This window comes from Equus caballus, chromosome 7, assembly GCF_041296265.1.
Source record: "Equus caballus isolate H_3958 breed thoroughbred chromosome 7, TB-T2T, whole genome shotgun sequence".
Lineage (NCBI taxonomy): Eukaryota > Metazoa > Chordata > Mammalia > Perissodactyla > Equidae > Equus > Equus caballus.
The window spans coordinates 20,886,531-20,910,290 of record NC_091690.1 but is presented as its reverse complement, the minus strand read 5'-3'; the positions used below and the strand labels follow the sequence as shown (position 1 = coordinate 20,910,290).

The window sequence follows — 23,760 nt, the reverse complement described above, 5'->3', positions numbered from 1 at the left end:
GTTACATTTTCTCTGTCTTCTGGAAGGAATGGTTTTTGTAGTTTAGCAATTTATATAAGAATGAGAAATAATGATATGATCCACATGTAAGGGTCACTCGTGTCTTAGACCCCAGATCGAATGGGGCTGCAGGCCTAACTTTTCTCCAGCTCTTTCTGAGGAAAGGAGAAGGTTTTAATAAACCTGTGACATACTGCCACATGATCTTTATGGAAATGTAAGCAGATTAGTTTCTCAAATGTTTTAAGTCTCTAAAATTTAAATTTGGTTTCTTTATAGTTCACTTTAAGATCATTTTTTCTTTCTTCCATTATCCATCTATTTGTCTGTCTGTCAATCTGACATCCATCCAGTCAGCAGATATTTTTTGAATAACTGCCAGGCACTGGGTTGGATCTTAGGTACATAGTGATGAATGGTACACACAAACTCCCTGTCCTTTTGGACCTTACAGTATAGTGGGGAAGCTAGAATTAAACAAATAACCATAAAACTATATATAATTACAACCTGTGTTAAGTGCTTTAAAGGAAAAGTACAGGCTGCTGTGAGAGAAAGAGTCAGCAGCGGGAGGTACCTGGGGTTTTCTTCTTATGTCCTGAAGCCGGCTGGTTAGGCAGGTTTGGAAATCAGAAAATATTTATTGAATAGTTATGATGTCCTTGTCACAGAGCTAGATTCTTTAAGGGGTATAAAAGAAGTAATTAGACACAGGTTTTGCCCTTGAATAACTTAAAACTTTTGTAGTTACACATACAGAAACAACTTGAAAATAGTACTAAGATCATAGGAGGTGCCAAGTTGTGTGCTAGAACTTCAAAGAAAGGAGACATCTGTGGAGGTTAGAGTAGACTGAGAAGGCTCCCTGAGGGAGGTGATGCTTGAGCTGAGGCTTAAAGGAAAAGGAGGGCTTTACAGTGAGAAAGAGGGTAGAATCGCTTATGTAGTTCAAGGGGAAGAAATCATAAGTGCAAGTAGAAAGATAGAAAGAAACCTGTGGATGAGGGGCCTGAGGATCAATAAAGAAAAGTTTAATTTACCTCTTTGCCTGGTTTAAATTTGCTTTTTAAAGTGCTCTATGTTATATCATTCAAATGAGAACACTTTTGAAAGTAAAGGGGCCCTGCCCTTTGCAAATTGAGATATATGGTCATCCTGTTTTAATGTGACCAGAAAATAGGCTCTTGTCTCCAAAAGTAGGATGGGAAATGGAGCATATGGATATAGTTCCTTTGCCCCACAGTCCGTGCTTTCCATGTGGATTTGCCCATAGTTTACTTATTTGATTTAATTTGCCGACATTCCATGTTGGAGCCTACATGGGTCTCATCTGTCTGACAGGGAAGCAATCAGGATAGTTTGAAGACAGTCTCGGCATATAAGAAGATCATACTTTGAGTGTATGTCAGTGGAGACTCCATTCCAGGGGAAGCAACCTATGGATTATTAAGATGATATTGTGATTGGTGCAAATTTAGGAATTCTGAATATCCATGAATATGTGAAGAGTCTTGTTTTCTGTTGAAGTTATTGGAAGTTAAGTGAGGCCTTTACTGTTGGACTGCTGGAGAAGGACTCACTAAATAGGGCTAAATGTTGGTTGGCCCATTTGAGAGAACAGCAGCCCAGATGCCCATCCATTCTTTCCCCAACAGGCTTCTTTTCTTCAGCAGAGAACTAGAGACCTCAGATCCCTTTAGTTTGAGAGACCATCTAGGCATAAGATCTTAATCATCATTTTCTAGTCTCGCCTTGCACGTAGCTGCTACCGTAGCTGCAACTTCCTCTCCCTGAGTTTGCCATATCTGAGTCTGGCTAATTTTATAAAGGTTTATCAAATTCCCAAGATATGAGGTCTAAACTAGTTAACAATATCACTTTTTAAACCAGACACATTTGTCACTCTATGGCCATCTTGTATTACATACTGTCTAAAATAAGAGAGGATTTTTTTTTCTTTCTTTGAAGCATGATATAATTGCTGCTTGTATAAAATAGCTCGACAAGTGGGTGGATGTAATACCTACTCTGAGATTCCCCAGAGAGGAGTGAAGGGAGAGTGTTGCAATAAATTACCAGCTCAATGGTGGGTTTCTTTCTAAGTGTGGTGAGAGTGTTTGGTTGTGGGAGTCTGGTGGGAAATGCCTCACCAGGATGTTGGACTTGGCCTCCTGAGCAACAGGGCCTGTTTGTGGCTTTGGAAACAAGTTGGGAGGCCCTGCCATGGCTTCGCACAGCCACTTTCCACCCATTTTTTTCCTCCTACATTATAGGTCTCTTTTGTCTTGCTTGTTTTGCTTTCACCTTTGGTTTTTGGATTTTGAGATTCTATTCTTCCCTATTTTAGAGCATAGTAGCCTTCTCTAACTGAATTTTAGGTTTGCCTGATTAGGGGCTTGAGATAATTTGGGGAGACTTAAATAGGGCAGGATTACAAAGCCCTGCAAATTTATAATTATAGGTGAAGAGTGGATGCAAGTAAGGAGTTAGAAGTTAACATCTTTGGCTGGTGTGGTAGAAGGGATCTTTTCTAGTCAGAGGACCTCTACTGTGCAAGGTGGGGACTGTGCTGATAGCATCTGCTACTTGTGTTCTTTCACTGCCCAGCGTAGGATTCTCAGTGGCTACAAGCTTTAGCTTCTGTGGAGATTGTTTACTGAGACTGTGACTCTCCTTTTAGCCTCCAGAAGTGAATCCAGTAGCTGTGAGGCCTAAAGAGTCCATGGCACCTGTATCCCTTTTGGTCCTATGTAGTAGTCTGGTTGATGGCAGCCATTGTGTCCCTAGCCCCTAATCCCAGCATAAGCAGACCTATTTATTTCTGAAGGATACTAAGAAGACCATTGGAGATCACTGTAAAGGGCAAATTAGTTGGGACTTCTTGTTTTGGATATTGCTGTGTAACAAATCATCTCAAACTTGACAGTATAAAAGGACAGCAATTATTTATTATTTCTCTCATGGTTCTGGGCTTGACTGGGCTCAGCAAGGCAGCTCTTCAGCTACTCAGGGTTTTTATGTATTGGCCACAGATGGTGGTTGGGACTGGAGGCACCTCAAAGGCTTTCTCACATGTCTAGCAGTTGATGCTGGCTGTTGGCTTCATCTCAGTTGGGGCTGTCAGCCAGAACACCTACATGTGGCTTCTCCATGTGGCCTGCACTTATTTGCAGCGTGGTGGCTGGCTTCCAAGAGCTAGTATCTCAAGAGCTATATGGTTTTTTATGACCTGGCCTTGGAATTCACATAGTGTCACTCCTGCCTTATTCTCTTTATCGAAAGCAAGCACTCGAATAGCCCACGTTCAAGTGGAGAGGAATTAGACTTTCCCTCTTGATGGGAGAAGTGTCAAAGAATTCATGGACCTGTTTTAAAGCCATCACAGCTCTTTTGATGCCATTCTTCATCCAAATTGGATAATTTTTGAAATTTTTCTTTTTAAAGGAGATTTCTTGCATAAGAGACATATGGCACACAAAATAGTCCAGCAGGCTGTTTCCATCTGCAGCTGCTTGCTACCCAGGTGGAGAGGGAGACTACACTCCATGGCAGAATTTGGTTGCAGGCCAACAGTTTAACATGTTTCAGATGGTGTTCAAATCCTTTGGGTAGAATTAGTTCTTCTACCTGATCAGTAATTGAAGTGCTCTTGTTTTTTCCCTACACGTCAATCACAGTGGTGCCTCCAGCTCCTTCATCTATGCCAAGAATACTCTTTGCTCATTGTATTCTTCAGTCATTGAGATCTCCTGACATTTTAAGAAAAATAAACCTTTTTTGTTTTTCTGAAGCTCAGAGAATCTGCTTTTCATTGTTGTGAAATTAGTTCTCTAGAAAGAGACTGTGTACAGACCATCTGTGCTCCAAGTACGTGCTGTAGAGACTCTCAAGTTTGAAGAGTATGTACAGTGTTTTAGGACTGCCACTGCTTTTAGCTAGCTTAGACCAAGCAGTTGGCATCATCAGAGGCCTTTGTTCTAAAAGTTCCTTGAGAGTTAGAACCACATCTCTTGTTGATTCTCTACAACTCATACATAGCACATAGTAGGATCTCAGAAAATATCAATTGTTTGACATATTTCGCCTTCTTAAAACTGGATTTATGCCAGAGTAAAAAGAAAAAGGAAAAAAACGGTGAAATATGGATTTCTTCAGAAGCATCTGATGCCCTTATTTGGTAAAATAAAGATTGTTGAGTGGCTGATTGGCTTCTGTTTCCTTTCTCCTGGAATGCTGCTTGTTAGAACCCAGGCATTACACTTTAAGGAAATCCAAAGGCCATGTGGAGAGAGGAGGCCCACATAAAGGGGGCCTGAAGGCCTTTAGTGTTAGCTGAACTCTCAGCCCATGACCAGCTGTGTGAGTATGGCCATTTTGAATACTCCAGCCAACACCAAGTGAAACAGAAAACCATCAGTCAATCACAGATTTGAAAGAAGTAAATTGTTTTTTTAAGGTGGAAAAAAAGAAAAAAAGATTGTTGAGTTATTTTATACTATACTCATTGTTCATTTCGTCTCTATGCCAGAATCATCTACTTGATGTGGCCTCCAGTGCTGCTCACTATTTGTCACATAAAAGTAGCCCAAATGAGGGTCCAAAGAGCAGAGACAGACACCTTCTTGCACACTGTTTAGTATCTTCTCTACAGGAATGTTGGATGGAGCACATAGTACCTTCATACCGAAGTAGCTATAAGATGGAAAAAGACTAGTGAAGAGCATTTCCCCAGCAACCTTGGTGGGATTGAAGGTCAGAAAATGGCCCGTTGCCTAATACCAATTCTGTCTCAATTCCCTCATTTTGAATGTTGGCTAATGGTGACTGGTGAAAAGGTTATGATGTTATGTTGGATGATTGGCCAGGGCCCCTAATCAGTGAAATGACTCACTCTGTACTCCAGTCTTGCAGTGCTGTGATTCCAATCTGTGCCTTACCAGACTTCCAAATCACACACAGTATGGATCTTTGGAGGTTGCTACCAAATAGTCAAAACTGTGAATGTATTCGCTGAATGTCAAGGGTCTATTGGACATGCCTACTGACAGTAAAGTGTCGTTCTGGTCACATGGGTAATGATGATTCAGCAAATTTTGTGAAACTGAAACCTGGAGAGGTTACTTGACCTTTTGCATCAATATTTTCTTTGCTAACATGGATGCCTTCCGCATCTCACTTGTGCTTTAACATCCCGTGGGTGGCAGCAGCCTTCCCCATTCCCTGCCCCTCACCGTAGACTCCTACTTTACTCTGCCCCACCTGCTGGCTTTAGGACTGAATTGTTTGGAAAGAGAAGAGAAAGAAGAGCTTCATGTTATTTTTGATGTTTCTTTTTCCTTGTAGAAGATGAATATTGCCAGAAGCAAGAGAGGTAAACTAGATGCTCTGATTTAAGAGTCAGAGTATATTCATTCATTCATTCACAGAATAGGTATTGAGCACTTTCTGTGGCACTGTTCTAAAAGCTGGAGACACAGCAATTAGACAAAGTTCTGTCTTCTAGTGACAGTATAGTATTCTAGTGGAGTGTGACACAGAGCATGTAACTCCTGTGTCCATTTCTCCTTTTTGAAAAAGAGATAAATGTCACCTCTTCATTACTTACTGACTGTTAAAGTAATGTCCCTCACCCCATTTCCTGGTAAAGAATAGTCACATTTTTGCTGCATACCAGCTTTTTGAGCAGTTCTTAAATTGCTTGACATGGGACTATAGGTTGACTATGGCTAAGATTAAGTGTCCTCAGAGCTGAGGATTACTGTGAAAGGCCAGTTCTGTGCTGAGGATTGTAGAAAGTTTGTCACTGAAATGTGAACTAAGTGCGAGAGAGAGACAGGAACAGAGACAAAAAGAGAACTAGATGGAAAAAGAGAACTGTCAGTGGGCTTATACTACAGGTTCACAGGGATATTAATGTTTGGATGGATGGATAGATAAAAATAAAAGAGAAAACCTGAGTACTAGAGTGTTTTCTTTTTAAAATGAAAAATTGACCCAGCATTTCCATTTGTGCCTATTGAACTGGCGACATCAGGGACTGGCAGCCAGTCTTCCATTGACGTCAGCAAGAGCAGATTTAAATCTCCACAGCAGAATGCTCCCTGGCCCTGATAAATAGAGCTGGTAATTGAATTAGAAAACATGCTCAACCGTCAGCTAGTTATTCTATTCGGGCGATTGCTTTGTCCATGTCTGTTTCATCCTTGAATTGCTCCAGTGACTTTCTCACTAGGAGGGGAAGTATTTCAGTTTCCATGATAGAGGCACACATTTTGCTTCTTCCTAAATTATGCTGCCTGTGCTTCCCTAGGGCAATACTTTGGCATTTCACATTATTACAGACATTGTTGTACGAGTTTTGATAGGCATTCGTTTTATTCTAATTTGTGATTCAGTCTTGTCTTTGTTTCCATGTGTATGAATGCGTACGCACACGTTATTCCAATGCTCAACTGCTCTTTTCTTTCACAAAGGCAAATAACCAATTTGATTTCTCTTTTTCCAGCAACAATGTAATATAACAATTTAAAAGGCCCAGTCATGCTTAACATATTAAAGCTATTGATGGTAAAGAAATTAATCTAGAACAGTTACTATACTGTTAGAAATGAAGAATTCAAGCAACTTGTTCTTTTGGTTTTGAAAAAATGACACATCTTCCCATCCCAGCTCAGAGTTGTGTATATTGACTGTCTTCTCACTTCATCTTCTAGAAGAAATTAGTGTCTTTAGATGTTAAAGATAGATAATGATGATAAAGATCACAAGTGGTATCTGCAGGAGAAAAGGAGGTTCATCTTCTAATAAGGATTTTTCCAGTACTAAGCTCTGATTATAGATTTTTCCTAGCTTTTCCTTGTATTTAGTTCCCAGAAATCTGGGAGTGGGAGTGCGAGGGACCGACAATAAATAAGTTAACCAACAAATAAATATAAAATTACAAATTGTGAAGAGTGTAGTGAAGAAACACACAGGGTACACTGAGAGAGATTAAGTGATAGAAATGGAAACCTAGCATTTCTTAGGATAGTTGGAAGACCTTTCAAAGATGACTTTTAAGATGAGGAGTAGAAAAATAAGATGGACTTAGTCATGAGAAAAACAGGATGGAAGAGTTCCAGACAGTGAGGGGAAAGCATATGCAAAGGCCCTAGGGAGGAAAGAACTTGTAATTTTGAGGAACTGAAAAGAGGATGGTGTGGTGGGAGTGTAACACGGGCAAAGAGGAAAATGGCACAAGGTGAGCTGGGACAAGTAAGCACGGGCTAGATCTCCTAGTTCTTTGTAGGCCATGAATAAGACTTGGGTTTTATTCAAGCCATTCTCTAGTTGCTTCTGAGTGGACAGAACATTTAACATAAGATGTCCATGGATTTGGTTATAGAGGGGCAAGTTGCTTATCATGCTTAGTGTGCCTTGGAATGTTGGATGGATAAAATAAAATACAGGCATACGTTGGAGATACTGCGGGTTCGGTTCCAGACAAATGCAATAAAGTGAATATCCCAATAAAGTGAGTCACACAGATTGTTTGGTTTTGCAGTGCATATAAAAGTTATGGTTACGCTATACTGTAGCCTATTAGGTGCAATAGCATTATGTTTAAAAAAAACAATGTACACGTCTTAATTAAAAAGTACTTTAGGGGCCAGCCCAGTGGTACAGCGGTCGGGTTTGCGCATTTCATTTCGGCGGTCCAGGGTTCACCAGTTGGGATCCCTGGTGCAGACATGGCACCGCTTGGCGGGCCATGCTGTGGTAGGCGTCCCACATATAAAGTAGAGGAAGATGGGCATGGATGTTAGCTCAGGGCCAGTCTTCCTCAGCAAAAAGAGGAGGATTGGCAGCAGATGTTAGCTCAGGACTAATCTTCCTCCAAAAAAAAAAAGTACTTTAATGCTAAAAAAATGCTAACCATTGGGGCTGGCCCCGTGGCCAAGTGGTTAAGTTCGCGCTCTCTGCTGCAGGCGGCCCAGTGTTTCGTCGGTTCGAATCCTGGGCGCGGACATGGCACTACTCATCAGACCACGCTGAGGCAGCGTCTCACATGCCACAACTAGAAGGACCCACAACGAAGAATATACAACTATGTACCGGGGGGGCTTTGGGGAGAAAAAGGAAAAAATAAAATCTTAAAAAAAAAAAAAAAAATGCTAACCATTACCTGAGCTTTCAGTGAGTTGTAATCTCTTTGCTGGTGGAGTGCCTTGCCTTGACATTGATGGCTTCTGACTGATCAAGGTGGTGGTTGCTGAAGGTTGGGGTGGCTGTGGCAGTTTTCTTAAAATAAGACAACAATGAAGTTTGCCACACAGATTGACTTTTCCTTTCACGAATGATTTCTCTGTAGTATGCAGTATTGTTTCATAGGATTTCACTCATAGTAGGACTTCTTTCACAATTGGAGTCAGTCCTCTCAAATCCTGCCACTGCTTTGTCGACTAAGTTTGCGTAATATTCTAAATCCTTTGTTGTCGTTTCAACAATCTTCACAGCATCTTCACCAGGAGTAGATTTCTATCTCAAGAAACCACTTTCTTTGCTCATCCATAAGAAGCAACTCCTCATCTATTAAAGTTTTATCATTAGATTGCAGGAATTTGGTCATATCTTCAAGCTCCACTTCTAATTCTAGTTCTCTTGTTTCTACTACATCTGCAGTTACTTCCTGCACTGAAATCGTGAACCCCTCAAAGTCATCCATGAGGGCTGGAATCAGCTTCTTCCAAACTCCTATTAATGTCAATATTTTGACTTCTCCCCATGAATTATGAATGTTCTTAATGGCATCTAGAATGGTGAATCCTTTCCAGAAGGTTTTCATTTTATTTTGTCCAGATCCATCAGAGGAATCACTATCTATGGCAGCTATAGCCTTATGAAATGTATTTTTTTTTTTTTTCTTTTTTTTAAAGATTTTATTTTTTCCTTTTTCTCCCCAAAGTCCCTCCAGTACATAGTTGTTTATTCTTCGTTGTGGATCCTTCTAGTTGTGGCATGTGGGACGCTGCCTCAGCGTGGTTTGATGAGCAGTGCCATGTCCGCGCCCAGGATTCGAACCAACGAAACACTGGGCCGCCTGCAGCGGAGAGCGCAAACTTAACCACTCGGCCACGGGGCCAGCCCTTACGAAATGTATTTCTTAAATAAAAAGACTTGAAAGTTGAAATTACCCCTTGATCCATAGGCTGCAGAATGGATGTTGTGTTCACAGGCACAAAAACAACATTCATCTCATTGTACATCTCCATCAGAGCTCTTGGGTGACCAGGTGCATCATCAATGAGCAGTAATATTTTGAAAGGATTTTTTTTCCTAGGCAGTAGATCTCAACAGTGGGCTTAAAATTTTCAGTAAACTGTGTTGTAAACAGATATGCTCTGATCCAGGCTTTGTTGTGCCATTTACAGAGCACAGGCAGAGTAGATTTACCATAATTCTTAAGGGCCCTAGGATTTTCAGAATGGTAAGTAAGCATTGGCTTCAATTTAAAGTGACCATCTTTATTAGCCCCTAACAAGAGAGTCAGTCTGTCCTTTGAAGCTTTGAAGCCAGGCATTGACTTCTCCTCTCTAGCCATGAAAGTCCTAGATAGCATCTTCTTCCAATAAAGGCTGTTTGATCTACATTGATAATCTATTGTTTAGTGTAGTCATCTTCATTAATTATCTTAGCTAGATCTTCTGGTAACTTGTTGCCGCTTCTACATCAGCATTTACTGCTTCACCTTGCACTCTTGTGTTATAGAGACGGCTTCTTTCCTTAAACCTCGTGACCCAACCTCTCCTAGCTTCATATTTTTCTTCTGCATCTTCCTCACCTCTCTCAGCTTTCACAGAATTGAAGAGTGTTAGGGCCTTGTTGGGGATTAGGCTTTGCCTTAAGGGAATGTTATGGCTGGTTTGGTCTTCTATCCAGACCACTAAAGCTTTCTCCATAGCAGCAATGAAGTTGTTTCATTTTTTTATCATTCATATGTTCACTGGAGTAGCACTTTTAATTTCCTTCAAGGACTTTTCCTTTGCATTCACAACTTGGCTAACTATTTGTCACAACAGCCCTAGCTTTCAGCCTGTGTTGGCTTTTGACATGCCTTCCTCACTAACCTTAATTATTTCTAGCTTTTGATTTAAAGTGAGAGACGCACGACTCTTCCTTCCACTTGAATGCTTAGAGGCCATTGTAGGATGATTAATTGGCCTAATTTCAATGTTGTTGTGTTTCAGGGAATAGGAAGGCCTGAGGAGAAGGAGAGAGATGGGGGAACGGCTGGTCAATGGAGCAGTCAGAACACGCATGACATTTATTAAGTTTGCCATCTTATATGGGTGTGGTTCGTGGCACCCCCAAATAATTACAATAGTAACATCATAGATCACTAAGTACAGATCATTATAACAAATATAATAATAAGGAAAAGTTTAAAATATTGCGAGAATTACCAAAATATGACACAGAGACAGAAAGTGAGCAAATGCTTTTGGTAAAATGACACTGACAGACTTGCTGGATTCAGGGTTGCCACAAATTTTCAGTGTATGAAAAACACAAAATCTGCAAAGTGCAGTAAAGTGAAGTGCAATAAAATGAGGTATGCCTGTAACATATAGTAAATGCTTCTTCCACATCTGTGCAACCTTCAGCATTCGTTCTCTCTTCTGAATGTGTTATCATTTTGCACTTCTGTATCAGCTGTTTAGTATCTGCTAAGTTACGGTTAAGTATCATTCATATTCTGTTTCTCCTAACTAGGTTATTAGCTCTTTGAGACAGAGGCTTTTGTGTCTTCAGGGCCAGCACACAAAGCCCTACATGTAATAAGCACATAGGTTTTTTTGTTTGTTTTAAGGATTTGAGATTTCCTTTATTTAAAAATTTTTCTACTGGTTTTTCAAAATTATTACAAGTTATATTTTTCCTACTTTTGTGTATGTTTGAAATTTTCTCTTATAACAAATGGAAAGTAGGTTGTAAAAAAATAAAGCAGCAATATAGTGTAAAGTACAAGATAAAAAGCCTCTGCTCTATCATAGGGACTGCGTAATTTTGGTTTAATTGATACTGTACAATTGGCTTTCCAAGTGGCTGTGCAGGTTTCCACTTTCACTGGCAGTATCTGTTTTCTAACTCCTCACCAGTGTTTGATACTGTCAGACTTTTTAACTTTTGCAAACCTGATTATTGAAAAATTATATCTAGATTTACATTTCACTGATTATTAGTAAGATTAAACATTATTTCATATGTTTATTGGCCATTTACATTTCTTTTCTCTGTTCATATCCTTTTTCATTTTTCCTATTGACTTGTCTGTCGTCTTATTGATTGTAGGAACACTTTAAATATTCTAGATACTAATCCTCTGTGATATATATTGCAAATATTTTGTCCCAGTTTCCTTTATCTTTTTACCTTTGTTTCAACTTGCCTTTTGCATTAAAAAATAATGTGTAGTGGCCCTTCTTCCATTTCAGGGCAGTCAGTATTTTTGGTGATGATATGTCCCGTGTTAAGGCCCACGATAGTTTTCTGAAATGCTCTTTTAGACCTCCTTGGCATGATCTGTCAGCATAACAGGAAAAATAGTCATCACCGTTTACTGTCTCAACTCAATAGACCCTTTTTGTTTTTTATATTTTTTAGTTATTTTATAAATAACTTATAAAAATAATAATAAAGGGATAGTAAAAAAACAGCTTTATTTGAAATTTTAATCATAATTTAGATGTAACAACTCTAAGTATTCCATACTCTCCTGGTTTTGAATATACATACATATATATGTATATACACACACACACATATACGCACACATCTGAAATGGACACCTCTGAATGCAACTGACTGTTCGTCAGCTGTCATGCATGAACCTGGAATATATCCATCTTGAAAATACTGATTCCAGACTTCAGGTGTATCTCTAATAGGTTCTATTTTATTACTCCTGGTTCTTCTTGGACTTACATCATCAAAATGCAAAACCTGAAGAATTTTTTGAAACCTTTAATGGCTCATAATTTTGTTGAAGAGAGTTCAGCTATCTTCTTTGTTCCAGAATTCAAACATTTTCTTTTTAGATTTATAAACACCACTTAAAATAATCCATCCACTGAATTTTTTTATTTCTTCATGATCTATATCCTTCTAGGCACCTTTGTATACTAATCTGCCTTTAGCATTTATCCACTTATGAAATATATCAAATAAAGTTTGGCACACAGACATCATAAAAGATGAAAGAATATGGTCATATGCCCTTTTAGCCTAACAGGATGGTCTAGGTTCTTACTGCACAAATATTGCATGATGAAGTCCCTCTTGTTGAATGACTGACTGACTGAGAATACCTTATTTCCTTTTTGTTCTTAGAGATATTTTGGTCGCTCATCAATTCTTGAGTTTGAGAAAATTCATCTAGTATATTGTTATCTGAAGACTCATAGTCTGAAATTTTGCTTATGTGATCAATTTCAACATCATCATTAGAGTCTTGAGTGCTGCTGTTTGTCTCTTTGCATTTATCTTCTGATTTGTCTAATAATCGTGAAATGTCTTGCTCTGTCAATTTTCTTCTTTTTGCTGTTTTGGGCAGGAAATTTAAAAATTCTGAATTCTCACCATGTTCAATGAAAGCTAAAAGCAGACTACAAAGATAATGTCTCAAGTTTTTATACATTATTGAAAGATGATGCAGTCCTTTGAATAATGCAGTAAGAAAATTAAAGGATAATGCAATAGTGATTAGTTATTTCACTTTGGCATTGTCGTTTTTGGTGATTTTATCATTCTTCCTTTTTCTTATTATTTTAGTCTTTTTTTAAAAAAAGCATAGTTGTAAATAATCCAAGATATAGAAAAAAATAAGACCACTGAGATCCTATAGTAGAGGTTAAATTTATAAAAAGTTGCAATCATATGGTAATTACAAGATAGAATGAGTTTTATTCCTTTTTTTTTTTTTTTTTAAGATTGGCCCTGAACTAACGTCTGTTGCCAATCTTTTTTTCTTCTTCTTCTTCTCCCCAAATCCCCCCAGTACATAGTTGTATATTCTAGTTGTAGGTCCTTCTAGTTCTTCTGTGTGAGATGCCACCTCAGCATGGCTTGATGAGCAGTGCTAGGTCTGCACCCAGGATCCAAACTGGTGAAACCCTGGGCCCCAGAAGCAGAGGCTAAAGTTCGCCAAAGAGCGACCTTAAGCATTCGGCCACAGGGCCTGCCCCTCTGTTTTTCAAAATAAGTATAATTCTTCTTTGTTCTTTGGAAGACTCTAGAAATAATAAAATTATGAAATAATAACCTTCCCAAATAGTAAGGAATTGTTCCAAAAAGAAAGTAAAGAGCTAAAATTGGCCCCAGTGGACCTAATGTTTTACCAAGGACTGAATTGCCAGGAAATATATACTGACTATATTAATGAAGCTTTTATTGTGGAGTCAACTGGAATGGAAATGATGCTTAATTAGTTTTAGCCTTTCTTTACTACACTTAAGCACACGAGTTTCCTGCTGTTTACTGCTTTCTGTTCTGACCTTCCCCTTATTTCTGCAGCATAGACAGAAAGAATAAATTAACTTTTTGACTTGAGGTAGATGCTTCCTCCTCCTGTTCATTTTGTTTGCAGGAGCCCTACTTTATCTCATGTCTCTCTTCTAAGCCTCTTTTCTCTATCAAAGCCCTTGAGCTGTTAGCTGTTGAAGTGAAGTGCATCTCTGTTGAGCACAGAGCATGCCAGCGCCCCAGTTGGGAAGAATCTCTAAGAGGTGTGTATGCCAAGCACGATATCATTGTGTGCAGGCATTGCAGGAGTCTGCCAAACCCAGGGGTAGGCTGCCAGTACAAATGCCACGTTGACATGACATTTACAAGTTTAGAGTCTGGAAAAGGACTGGCAATGGAACACCCTTCAGCTGCCTCATTTAGGGTGGCAGTAACTGGGCCAACTTTTGATTTTTAGACTGAAGTCACAGTCAAAAAGTAATACTTCATATAGAATTTGCCACTTTTTCTAGGAAGCGATGAATCCTGTTAGCCTGTTCCTAGAATGCATGATAAACCATAGTGGTTAAGAATGCAGAATCTAGAATCAAATCTGGATTTGAATAAGGACTCTTATCGCTTATTGTGTGACCCTAAGCAAGTTACTTAGTTGATGTAAGCCTCAGTTTCCCATCTATAAAATAGGGATAATAATATCACTTCCCTCATGGGGTTATTGGATGGATTAAATATTATCTTTAAAAGTGTAAACACTTTTCCCAGTGCCTGTCTGATACTGTGTTCAGTAAATGTGGTATCTTTTACATTCTTTAGAAACGTGAGAAATTCAGATTTTTCAGCTGTTCCTATATTTTAGTAAGAAGCAGATGTATTATAACCTACCAGGGACATGTCACGACATGAGCTTGTGTATAGACTCTCTCTTTGACTCAAGAATTGCCGGAACACTGTGCATAGGAAGCCCAGGACATAGTTTTCTTTACCTCTCTAGGAAAACTTAGAGTTGGTGTCAGGGTCTTTTGAGCCCTTGGCATCTCTACAGTTTCTTAGATGCAGAAGCCATTTGGGTGTTAAGAATTTATTTCAGTAATAGCAGTCCTTTATTGACCTGGAACTTTTCTCTGACATATTCTAATGCAAAGTGAAAACCTAGAGCTATTTTGAAGGATATACTGTGGCTTATTATGGAGACTATCTTTTTGGTGTGGATAACAAGGTACTTGATTTTGATTAGTTCTTCTATCGTGGTCTAATAGTTAAATAACAGACTTTTCTGTGCTACTTATATAAAATATAATCCTCACCATTTGTTGTTAGTGCTGTTGAATCAATTCCAACTCCTAGTGACCCTGTGTATAACATAGCTGACACCCTGCCCGGTCTTTTTACGCCATTCTCATGTCTTCCAGCGCTATGTCAGACAGTGCTCTGCTGCTATTCATAGAATTTTCATGGCCAGTTTTTCAGAAGTGGGTGGCCAGGTCCTTCTTCCTAGTCCATCTTAGTCTGGAAGCTCCACTGAAACCTGTCCACCACGTGTGTCAGGTATTTGAAATCCTGGTGGCATAGCTTTCAGCATCACAGCAACACGCAGCTGCCATAGTATGGTAGCCAACAGGCCAGTGGTGTGGTTCCCTGACTGGGAAACAAACCCAGGCTGCGGCAGAAAGCACCAAATCTTAACCACTAGACCACCAGGGCTGGCTATCCTCACCATAGTGCTAAGTTTATTTCCTTTAATCATTTTCAATACCATTAGTAAATTCTCTTAAATAATAAAATTCTGTCTTTTCTTTTTTTTACCTTGTTTTTCAGATCTTCAAAGCTGTTGCGGGCATTCTATGTCCCCTTCCTGTCAGATCAGTATACAGTATATGCAAACTACTCCATCCTCAAGCCCCGGAAAGCAAAGCAAATCAGGAAGAAAAGTGGAGGTTAGCAACACGCCTGTGGGCCCAAAGGACAACCATCCTGTTAACAGGACTCCCTCCAAGTCTTGCCTGTAACATTTGTAATAAAGGCCATCTGACATGAATACTGGAATCTGGGTGCTTTGGGCTAGTCAAAGTCAGTCTTGTTCACTTCTTGCCTGTGTCTCTGTTCTGCATGTAAGCTTTTTGCAACTAGGCAGAAAAAGGCCCTGAAGTCTAGGTAGATATATTATTCCACATCTCATTGTTTTTCTTCTCTTCAATTATTTACTAGACCGGAGAAGAGCAGAACCAGCTTACAGGAAGAATTGAAAATCCCCAAACTGGATGGCTGTGTTAAGCTGTTCTCCACACTCTGGCCTGGCATCCAAGAACTACAAGCCTCTCTTGGGCCATATGGGCTTCTCCACCAAAGCTGTTTGGCAGCTCCTAGCAGACCTTCTTGTTCAAATCCTAATGCTGAAAATGAGCACAGCCTAGTTGCCAACCTATATGTCCTTTTCACCTCCAGCAAGACTAAGCTTTTCTACCGCACTTCACAGGACTAGGACCCTGTCCTAGAGCTATCTCAGGAAAAAGGCAACCATTTGAGGAACTGTGACCTAATTTCGTTACGTAGGATGCCTCTTATTTTCATTTTATTCCTTTACAACAAACTCTAACTGTATGTTTGTTTGGTTTCTTTAAGTTTTAGCATGCAATATTTCTTGAATTCAAGACTTCCCTGTATAAAGGTATCAACAGACCAGACTATAACTGTACAGGATATATTTGGAGAAAACTAATTCTATCAATTGATAGATTTAGATGACATCACATTTTTAATTAATGTATTCTGAGGCCATTTCTGAAGAAATTAAGAATTTCCCCTTTTTAACAACCCTTGTGAAAAAGATAAGTGTATATTTATAGCGCCTGTTTTTGAATTCTATTTATTGCAAAGCACATCCTGCATGGGGCACGGCTAGTCAAGTAGGCAATAATAAGGACCTAATTAAAGTGTAATAAGTATATACTATTACTTTACCTTTACATACAGTATTTCATAGTTTACAAAGCTCTTTCACATTATTTTATTTGATCTTTACAGTCACAACGTGAGGTGGACAAGGCAAGTGCTTTTATCCCCATTTTACAGATGAAGAAACTGAGACTATAAGGGGAGGTAAAGTGACTTGCCCAAGGTCACACAGCCAGTAGTAGTGCTAGGACTAGGACCTAGGTTGCCTGATCTCATCTATTGCTCTTCCATACTTCCTCACTTGACTATGGAAACACTACTTGAAAGAATGATGAGGTTGGCCAGAGACCTGATTGATAATGTAACTTTCTATTTTAAGGAAGAATTTTATCTGTATTTCTTTCAGTTCTTTGGAGCCTCTGGTCTGCCTGTTGGTCAGACCATCACAGCAGTGCTCCGTGATACAGCCAGCCTGTGGCAGGAAAGTAGTGCTTATGTTTGGAGATCATGCTCCTTTGCAGCCACACAGGATCCCATATCAGTTCCATTTCTGTAGTCAATCTGGGGTCACATTATAGGTGCCTTATTTCCCTAAGGGTAATTGTGTCTAGGATCTGCAAATAGGATGAATCTATTTTTCAGAGTTTCCATCTTTCATTTTTCAAAGAGAAGGGCTTTTCAATAGGAACTGATCCCAAGAGAGGAGAAAACAAGTGATAAGGGAAGAAATGGCAAGTTCCCATATAAAAAGTCTCCTCTTTAGGATCCCCTGTAAGGGAGTATCTGGGATGGGGTTGAGGCACTGGAGAGGCAATAAATCTAGACAGTATAGAATGATAACTAGAGTGATTATAGACTGGGGTTCCATTTGCTGCATTAAAGATTTGTGGCATGTAATTCTCAATACTTGATTACTGTTTTCCAGGGCAAATATTGGCACATGTGGTCTCACTACAGGACAGAGAATTTTCAGTGAAATATCTTGCCATACCTGCAGTAATAGTGTATTGTCTCCTACAGTGGGTGAGGTCTTCTACTTTCTGCAGAGGTCAATAAGAGAGTCCAGTAATGGAGGTCCATGATGAGTGGCTTTTTTTCTAATCAAAGTGGTACAGTGCTGATCTATTTTATCATCTTGCATGTTAAAAAAAATCCTTCTGAGCAAGAGCTTACTGTAATATAGCACAAAACAGGTCACGATTGATCCAGGGATTCCTTAGGAGTGTCAGTTCCTATCCCTTTTAAAACGTGATTTTGTTTTTTTCTGTTCTATGTATATTTTTAGTGAGAGCACAATAAATTGCAGAACACTGTGCCAAATGCTATAGATGAAGGATATGAAAGTGAATTGTTTTTGTTGTGAAGGTGTTTTTCATGTGATACTGTTTAAGGACATTTAAAAATCTCCATCTCAGCAATACAGGGAGATTAGCTTTGCCTGGGAAAAAGAGTTTTCAAAACACCTGGTCAGAGTAGCATTTCTTCTCCAGAGAATCAGTGTTCCTCATGAGCTGACTGCTCTGCTCACTGAAAGGATAAAGTATCTGAGGTACTTATTTCTCCCTAGATTGTTGAGTATTTGTAATAACCTTTGATGATGGAGCTGAGTGAGGGCGTGGGTGTACTTGGCAATTCCAGGGCCCTCTGATCTCTAGATCTTAAGCAACCTTACTGAACCCCAGATCTTATGACACTGAGTCCCATTATTGAAGCAGACTGTGTAGTAGGCATCTATTATCAAAGTTTACCTGTTACCCAGTAGGTGTCATCTGATAAGAAAGAAGACCAGTGGTTTTAATCTCTTGGGATAATCACAGAAAATTGAAGCCCATACTCTTTATTACTGAAGTCAAGATTAGAAACAGACTCTTTGTTTTAAATCAAGGTGGTTCTTGATCCCAACCGTTAATTTGGGTCATTTTTCCTAGTTTGGAGTTGTGGAAAAGAACCTTCAAAACCCCATGTGATTCTGCAGCATTAGATCTGGAGTGACCATTTGGGCAAAGCACCCATGGCAATCCTTTATTGTCTTTTGCATTTCATGGGATTTATTGCAATTAGAATTCATTGTGATTATGCTGTCTTCTGCCCAGTATCCGGCAGCTCTGCTTTTAATTTGGTTAATTTTATTTTCTCTGAAGAGAGAAAAGAGGCACAATTTAATCTTTGCCTCCACAGGCATGTTGAAGTTCATGTGTTAATTCATTCTTGCGCTACTATGTTAAATACCTTGGGTAAATGGATAAATGGACATGTGCTTAGCTTTAATTTTTTTGCAACAGAAAGATCAGACTTCTGTATGGCATTGTTGGGTTTCAGAGGCTCTCTAGTGTTTTGGTAAATCTAAATGAAAGTTGCCTTTAATTTTTCCAATATATATAACCATGTGATTCATGCTGCAGATGAAATCGGGAAGCAGTACAGTATGGAAGCAAGAGTATTGCCCAGTTCATTTGTCTTCCTGATCCTTGTACTTTATTTCATGTGTCAGTGTTTACATTACATACTTGTATTTTCTGTGAAAGAAAAAGTTTAATAAATCTTGGCAGTCTGATTTTCCTTTTCTTAAGGTGATATTTTCTCTTTTGCTTTCAGCTTTTAGATCTTTGGTGGAGATTGGAAACTGAAGGAGCTCAACTCTTTCCATCTCCCCTCCTCCCACCCTTCAGTGTATAGACCTGCCTTTGATAGGCCAAATAGCCCAGAATGTTTATTCTGAAAACTCAAGGAAGAAGTCTTTGGGAAACCCAGTGAGGGTTAGTTTTATTTTACTTGTGGAAAAACTAAGCGCAGTAGGACTTACTCAATGTGTCAAAGTTGTGCCTAAGAGATAGTTTCTGAGTCCATCTTGGGTTTTTCGATTAAGAATCTCTGGACTGTGAGAGTCTTAATATTCATAGAAATGTGGATCTAGTAATGTCTAACATTTAGGTAATTTCTCCATTTGTCAGGGGTTGTCAGGAGCAGTAGAACTTTTTTGTGAATGAATTCCTAACATCACTCCTATGCCTTCCACCTTATAGCCAGTAGCTCTAGTAGCCATGTGGTTTTAAACCATCCATTATCAGTTTTCTTCCTATGGGACCCAAAAGGCCCATGAAACTTAGTTTGATTTGTTTCTCCCAAGTTATTTTAGAGAAGGATGGTTTATTAATATAATTCCAGGAGGAGAAGTCCACAGCCTTAATGAATTTCTTTTCTCCTGTCTAGAAGGTCTTCCTTCTCTCTTTTACTCTTACTTTGAGGGCCAGCGTGAGTCTCCCTTTCCTCTATGAAGACTATTTAGACATCATACCCCTGCAATTGCTTCCTTTCCTGAACCCTCTTGAGTACCTAATGTCTTTACTAATGGCATAGAATCTTAACACGTAACCCTTGTACACCTCTCTCTCAAGGGCATTGTTGGCACATCTAGGGGCAAGAACCATGTCACACTTCTATGTATTCTCAGTGCTCCACACAGTTCCCTGAACATTTATGTGTTTATTGACAATGAAGAAAGTAAAAAGAAACCTGCAACTAATATACACCTGTTGCTTTCAATTTAGCAGATTTTTAGACCACAGAAAATACAGCAAGTCCTAAGTCCTATAGTACTCACAGGGCAATTTGGAAGATGTGAATGAGGCTCAATATCGTGTATATTTTAGGAATTCTCCTGAAGTACACAGGTTTTCACAGATTCCTCAGAGTACCTTCTAAAAAGAGAGATTGGGTACCTTTATTGAATATTTCTATTATTACTTGATTTTGGAGGGTCAGACTTAGCCCAGGAAACCTGAATGAGTTTGGGGCAGGAAGCCTCGCCTCCAGGTGTGAGGAGGTGCTCCTTTCCTACCAGCTACATGCCCTGCTGGGAAAAGGAAGTCTAACTGCAGGATGACTTTGTGGTGACACATTCAAATTCAGTAATATCAAGTAGCAAATGATTCTTTAAAACTGAAAGCTTTTTTGGCTCTCTTCAGCTGTGGAGTGCAGCATAGACCTGACATGGACACAAATTATAACCAGAAGATTTGATCAATGAAATGAGGGAAATTCAGATAAAGGATATGAGGTTACAGAATTGCAGTAACACAGACAGACTGGGAGCTCCTGTTGTAGCTTCTTAGAATAAATAGCTTGTGATTAAGTTGAGAATTGGGTGAAATAGCATTTTACTTGAGTATGAGCTTATTTTTAAAAAGTGTAAGTGAATCTTAGGATACGTTCACAAAATCTTTCAAGGTGATAGGGTTTTCTGTTTGTTTTTGCTTCTGGCCTGCTTGTTCCTGTCTTTACTTGCCTGGAGATAAAAGTATAAACCAGGTGACTCCTGGTGAGCCTAACAGCCCAACGATTGTGTGAGTTCAAACAAACTTCTCTGACAAGGATTTTCCGCAGACCTACAACCATGGATTCCAGCCTTTACCTGCCTTCGAGGGTTCTCCTTGACCTTCATTTGCCTGCAGAACCGGTATTTGGCACCCGGTGCCATTGGCCTGTAATTTGCCTTTTTAGCTCTCAGCTCCCAAGCTGCCAAATGAGAAGGGTGTGCCTTTTGGTCTGTTGGCTTGCTGCTTCAGCAGCACTGTACTGAATGCTGGAGAAGATGTGACATACAGAGCAGTGGTTCTCAACCAGAGCTGCACAAGAGGCACTTGAGGACACTTCAAAGAATTGCCACTATCTGCTTGACCCCCCCAGGAGTTCTCAGTTAGTGGCCTGAGATGGGCCTAGGCATCATTATTTTTAAAAAACTCTATAGGTGATTTTTCTAATGTCTGCTGCTATTGATCTCAGAGACTGGAAGGCAAACAGTCATACCAAATATCAAAGATAACCAGGCACAGTGGTTGGTGTCCTTTCCAGTTACAACCCCTGGCCACCTAGGCCTCCATCGAGGCCTTGTCCCCTCCCCAGAACATTTTCTCGGCTTTTTCCGGCCTATCAAACCTTACCTGCCGTATCTCCTATTCTCTCTGGGTCCCGCTTTCTGGGAAACAATTAACTAATATGGCCCTGAAGTATGCTAATGGAAGTTAATAATTTACTGCACTTCTCTTCCCTTTGATCCTCTCATCTCAGTACGTTTGAATGACGACACATCTAAGAACAAGGGATGACTAATTTTGGCAACTTCAGACCCGTTCAAGTGCCATTTATTTAATTTATTTATGAGGTGGGAGGAGAGAGTTTGTGCAGGCAGATCCAACCTTCAGGAAGACCACCTGGCCTTTAAGTTCCAACCCTATTTTTTATTTTTTTTAAGATTTTATTTTTCCTTTTTCTCCCCAAAGCCCCTTGGTACGTAGCTGTGCATTTTTAGTTGTGGGTCCTTCCAGTTGTGGCATGTGGGATGCCACCTCAGCGTGGCTTGACGAGCAGTGCCATGTCTGCGTCCAGGGTTCGAACTGGCGAAAACCTGGGCCACCCAAGCGGAGCGCACGACCTTAACCGCTCGGCCGCCGGGCGGCCCCTATTTTTTTTTTTTTTTAAGATTGGCACCTGAGCTAACAACTGTTGCCTGTCTACTTTTTTTTTCTTCTTCTTCTCTCCAAAGCCCCCCAGTACATAGTTGTAGATTCTAGTTGTGAGTGCCTCTGGTTGTGCTATGTGGGATGCCGCCTCATCATGGCCTAATGAGCGGTGCCATGTCTGTGCCCAGGATCTAAACTGGTGAAACCCTGGGCCACCAAAGCGGAGTGTGTGAACTTAACCACTCGGCCACGGGGCCAGCCCCCAAACCCTGTTGATTGGCACTGCTTGGCCTGCTCAGAGGAGGACCTGTGGCTGTCGAGAGTAGGAGAATGAAAAAACCATGTGTGTGGGTATTAAGCCCTCCTGCTCAGGATACACTGGGGCGGCCTACTTTGTAGATTTTCTGTACTTAGCTCTGTTTCTTTGAGACAAGTACAGCAGAGACTTTCCCTTAGTCATTCTGCCACTGGTCTTCTGCAGAGCTGCTCTGGAGCTGCTGGTAACCCCCTTGGACATGAGGGCAAAGGTTAATCTCATTTTGAGAGAAATGACCTGCAATGTGTTCACTCAACCAACAAGAAAACACCATGTTTATCACTTAGGAATTAGTCTCGCTTCTTTCTTGTCTCCCTATTAATGATATGTCTCCAAGCCTTCCTGGTATTTCCTATAATATGTTCCCATTTTTTTCTTGCCAGTGAAATATTTGTGGAACGTTATGTAGACAAGGAGTCTGGTTTTACCATGCTACATTTATAAAAAGAATCTTACGATTTTTTTTTTTAACTTAGCCCTTTCTCCCCTCCTTGGGCCTTTTTCTATAATTGTGTTCCCACAGTCTGTGCTTGCTAGAGATAGTCTAAAAAATAGCACCAAAGTTTGAAGTTGTTGCCATGTTTTTTTTTGGTTTTGGTTTTGTTTTACTCCCCACTGTCACTGTTTCTGACTTCCCTAGTGTCCAGCAGAGGGCAGCCTAGTCTCACTAAAAATTTCAGCACTCCTTTTACTCCCGGAATCTCATTAGTTTCAGGATTTGCGGTGTTCTTGGTGTTGAAATTGAAGTGTAAGTTGGAATATCTGAGTAGCATTTCTTTAGACTTTATATCCTTACATCGCACTCTTAAATTGCTATAGTTGCAAAAATGTCCTGGAGAAAACCATGCCCGTAATTTGTGGAGGATGGATCATCTACCACAACAGTGATTCCCTGGTCTGTAAATTATTCATAGGTCAATTCTTCTCAGTTAATTTCAGTTCTATGTGACATGACCTTGTTGGTATTTCTAGGTAATAAAAGATATACGTTTGGTGGAGAAGGGGAAACGGTTACTTTTAGGGGTAATTACTAGCCATTTGCCCATTTTCACGGTTCCCAAAATGAGCAAATTATGTCATATACACAGTCTTAACTTTGCCCCTGCTAACTTACTGATATCATCAAAGGCAACCCAAAGGGTATATGAATGTCCAGGGTTCTCCCTTCCATCAGATGCCAGCACATTATCCACAGTAGCTCAATGAGAGGTATTAGCATTTAGCAGGGGCTCAGCCCTTGCAAAGTAAAAGATCTTAGATATTCTTTGATTGCTTTTCATGTGTAGGTCATGGGGTGAAAAGGAAACATTTGCAGAAGGAAGTAGAATTTGCATTTAAAAGTGTAGGGTACCTACCTAGGCAAATTTAAGCCTTGAGGAACAGACAAAGCCACCTCTTTGATATAGAAGGAGATTCCCTCTATTTGTGTGACACCTGATAGATACCCTCCTTTGAACACAACCTTAGAACTATATGATGAATGTATTGGAGTTTGGGGTGTTTTTTTTTTTATTTTGGGGGTTCTTTTTATTTTTTTTTTCTACCCTCTAGATTGTGAGATTTGCTCTGTGGAGAAATCATATGAATAATAGC

At 39.8% G+C, this 23,760-nt stretch overlaps 1 protein-coding gene across 4 annotated transcripts in view; it reads left to right on the top strand.

Moving 5' to 3' along the window:
- ALG9 (ALG9 alpha-1,2-mannosyltransferase) overlaps positions 1 to 18,946 on the top strand; it is a 93,765-nt gene extending 74,819 nt beyond the window's left edge. For all 4 annotated transcript variants that reach the window (XM_023644796.2, XM_070273600.1, XM_014741234.3 and 1 more), the window contains 2 exons: positions 15,316 to 15,434; positions 15,706 to 18,946. In XM_023644796.2, coding sequence (XP_023500564.2) covers positions 15,316 to 15,434; positions 15,706 to 15,743 — 157 coding nt within the window. In that variant the 3' untranslated portion in view covers positions 15,744 to 18,946. The remainder of the gene's footprint in view (positions 1 to 15,315; positions 15,435 to 15,705) is intronic.
- The last annotated feature ends 4,814 nt before the right edge of the window (positions 18,947 to 23,760 follow it).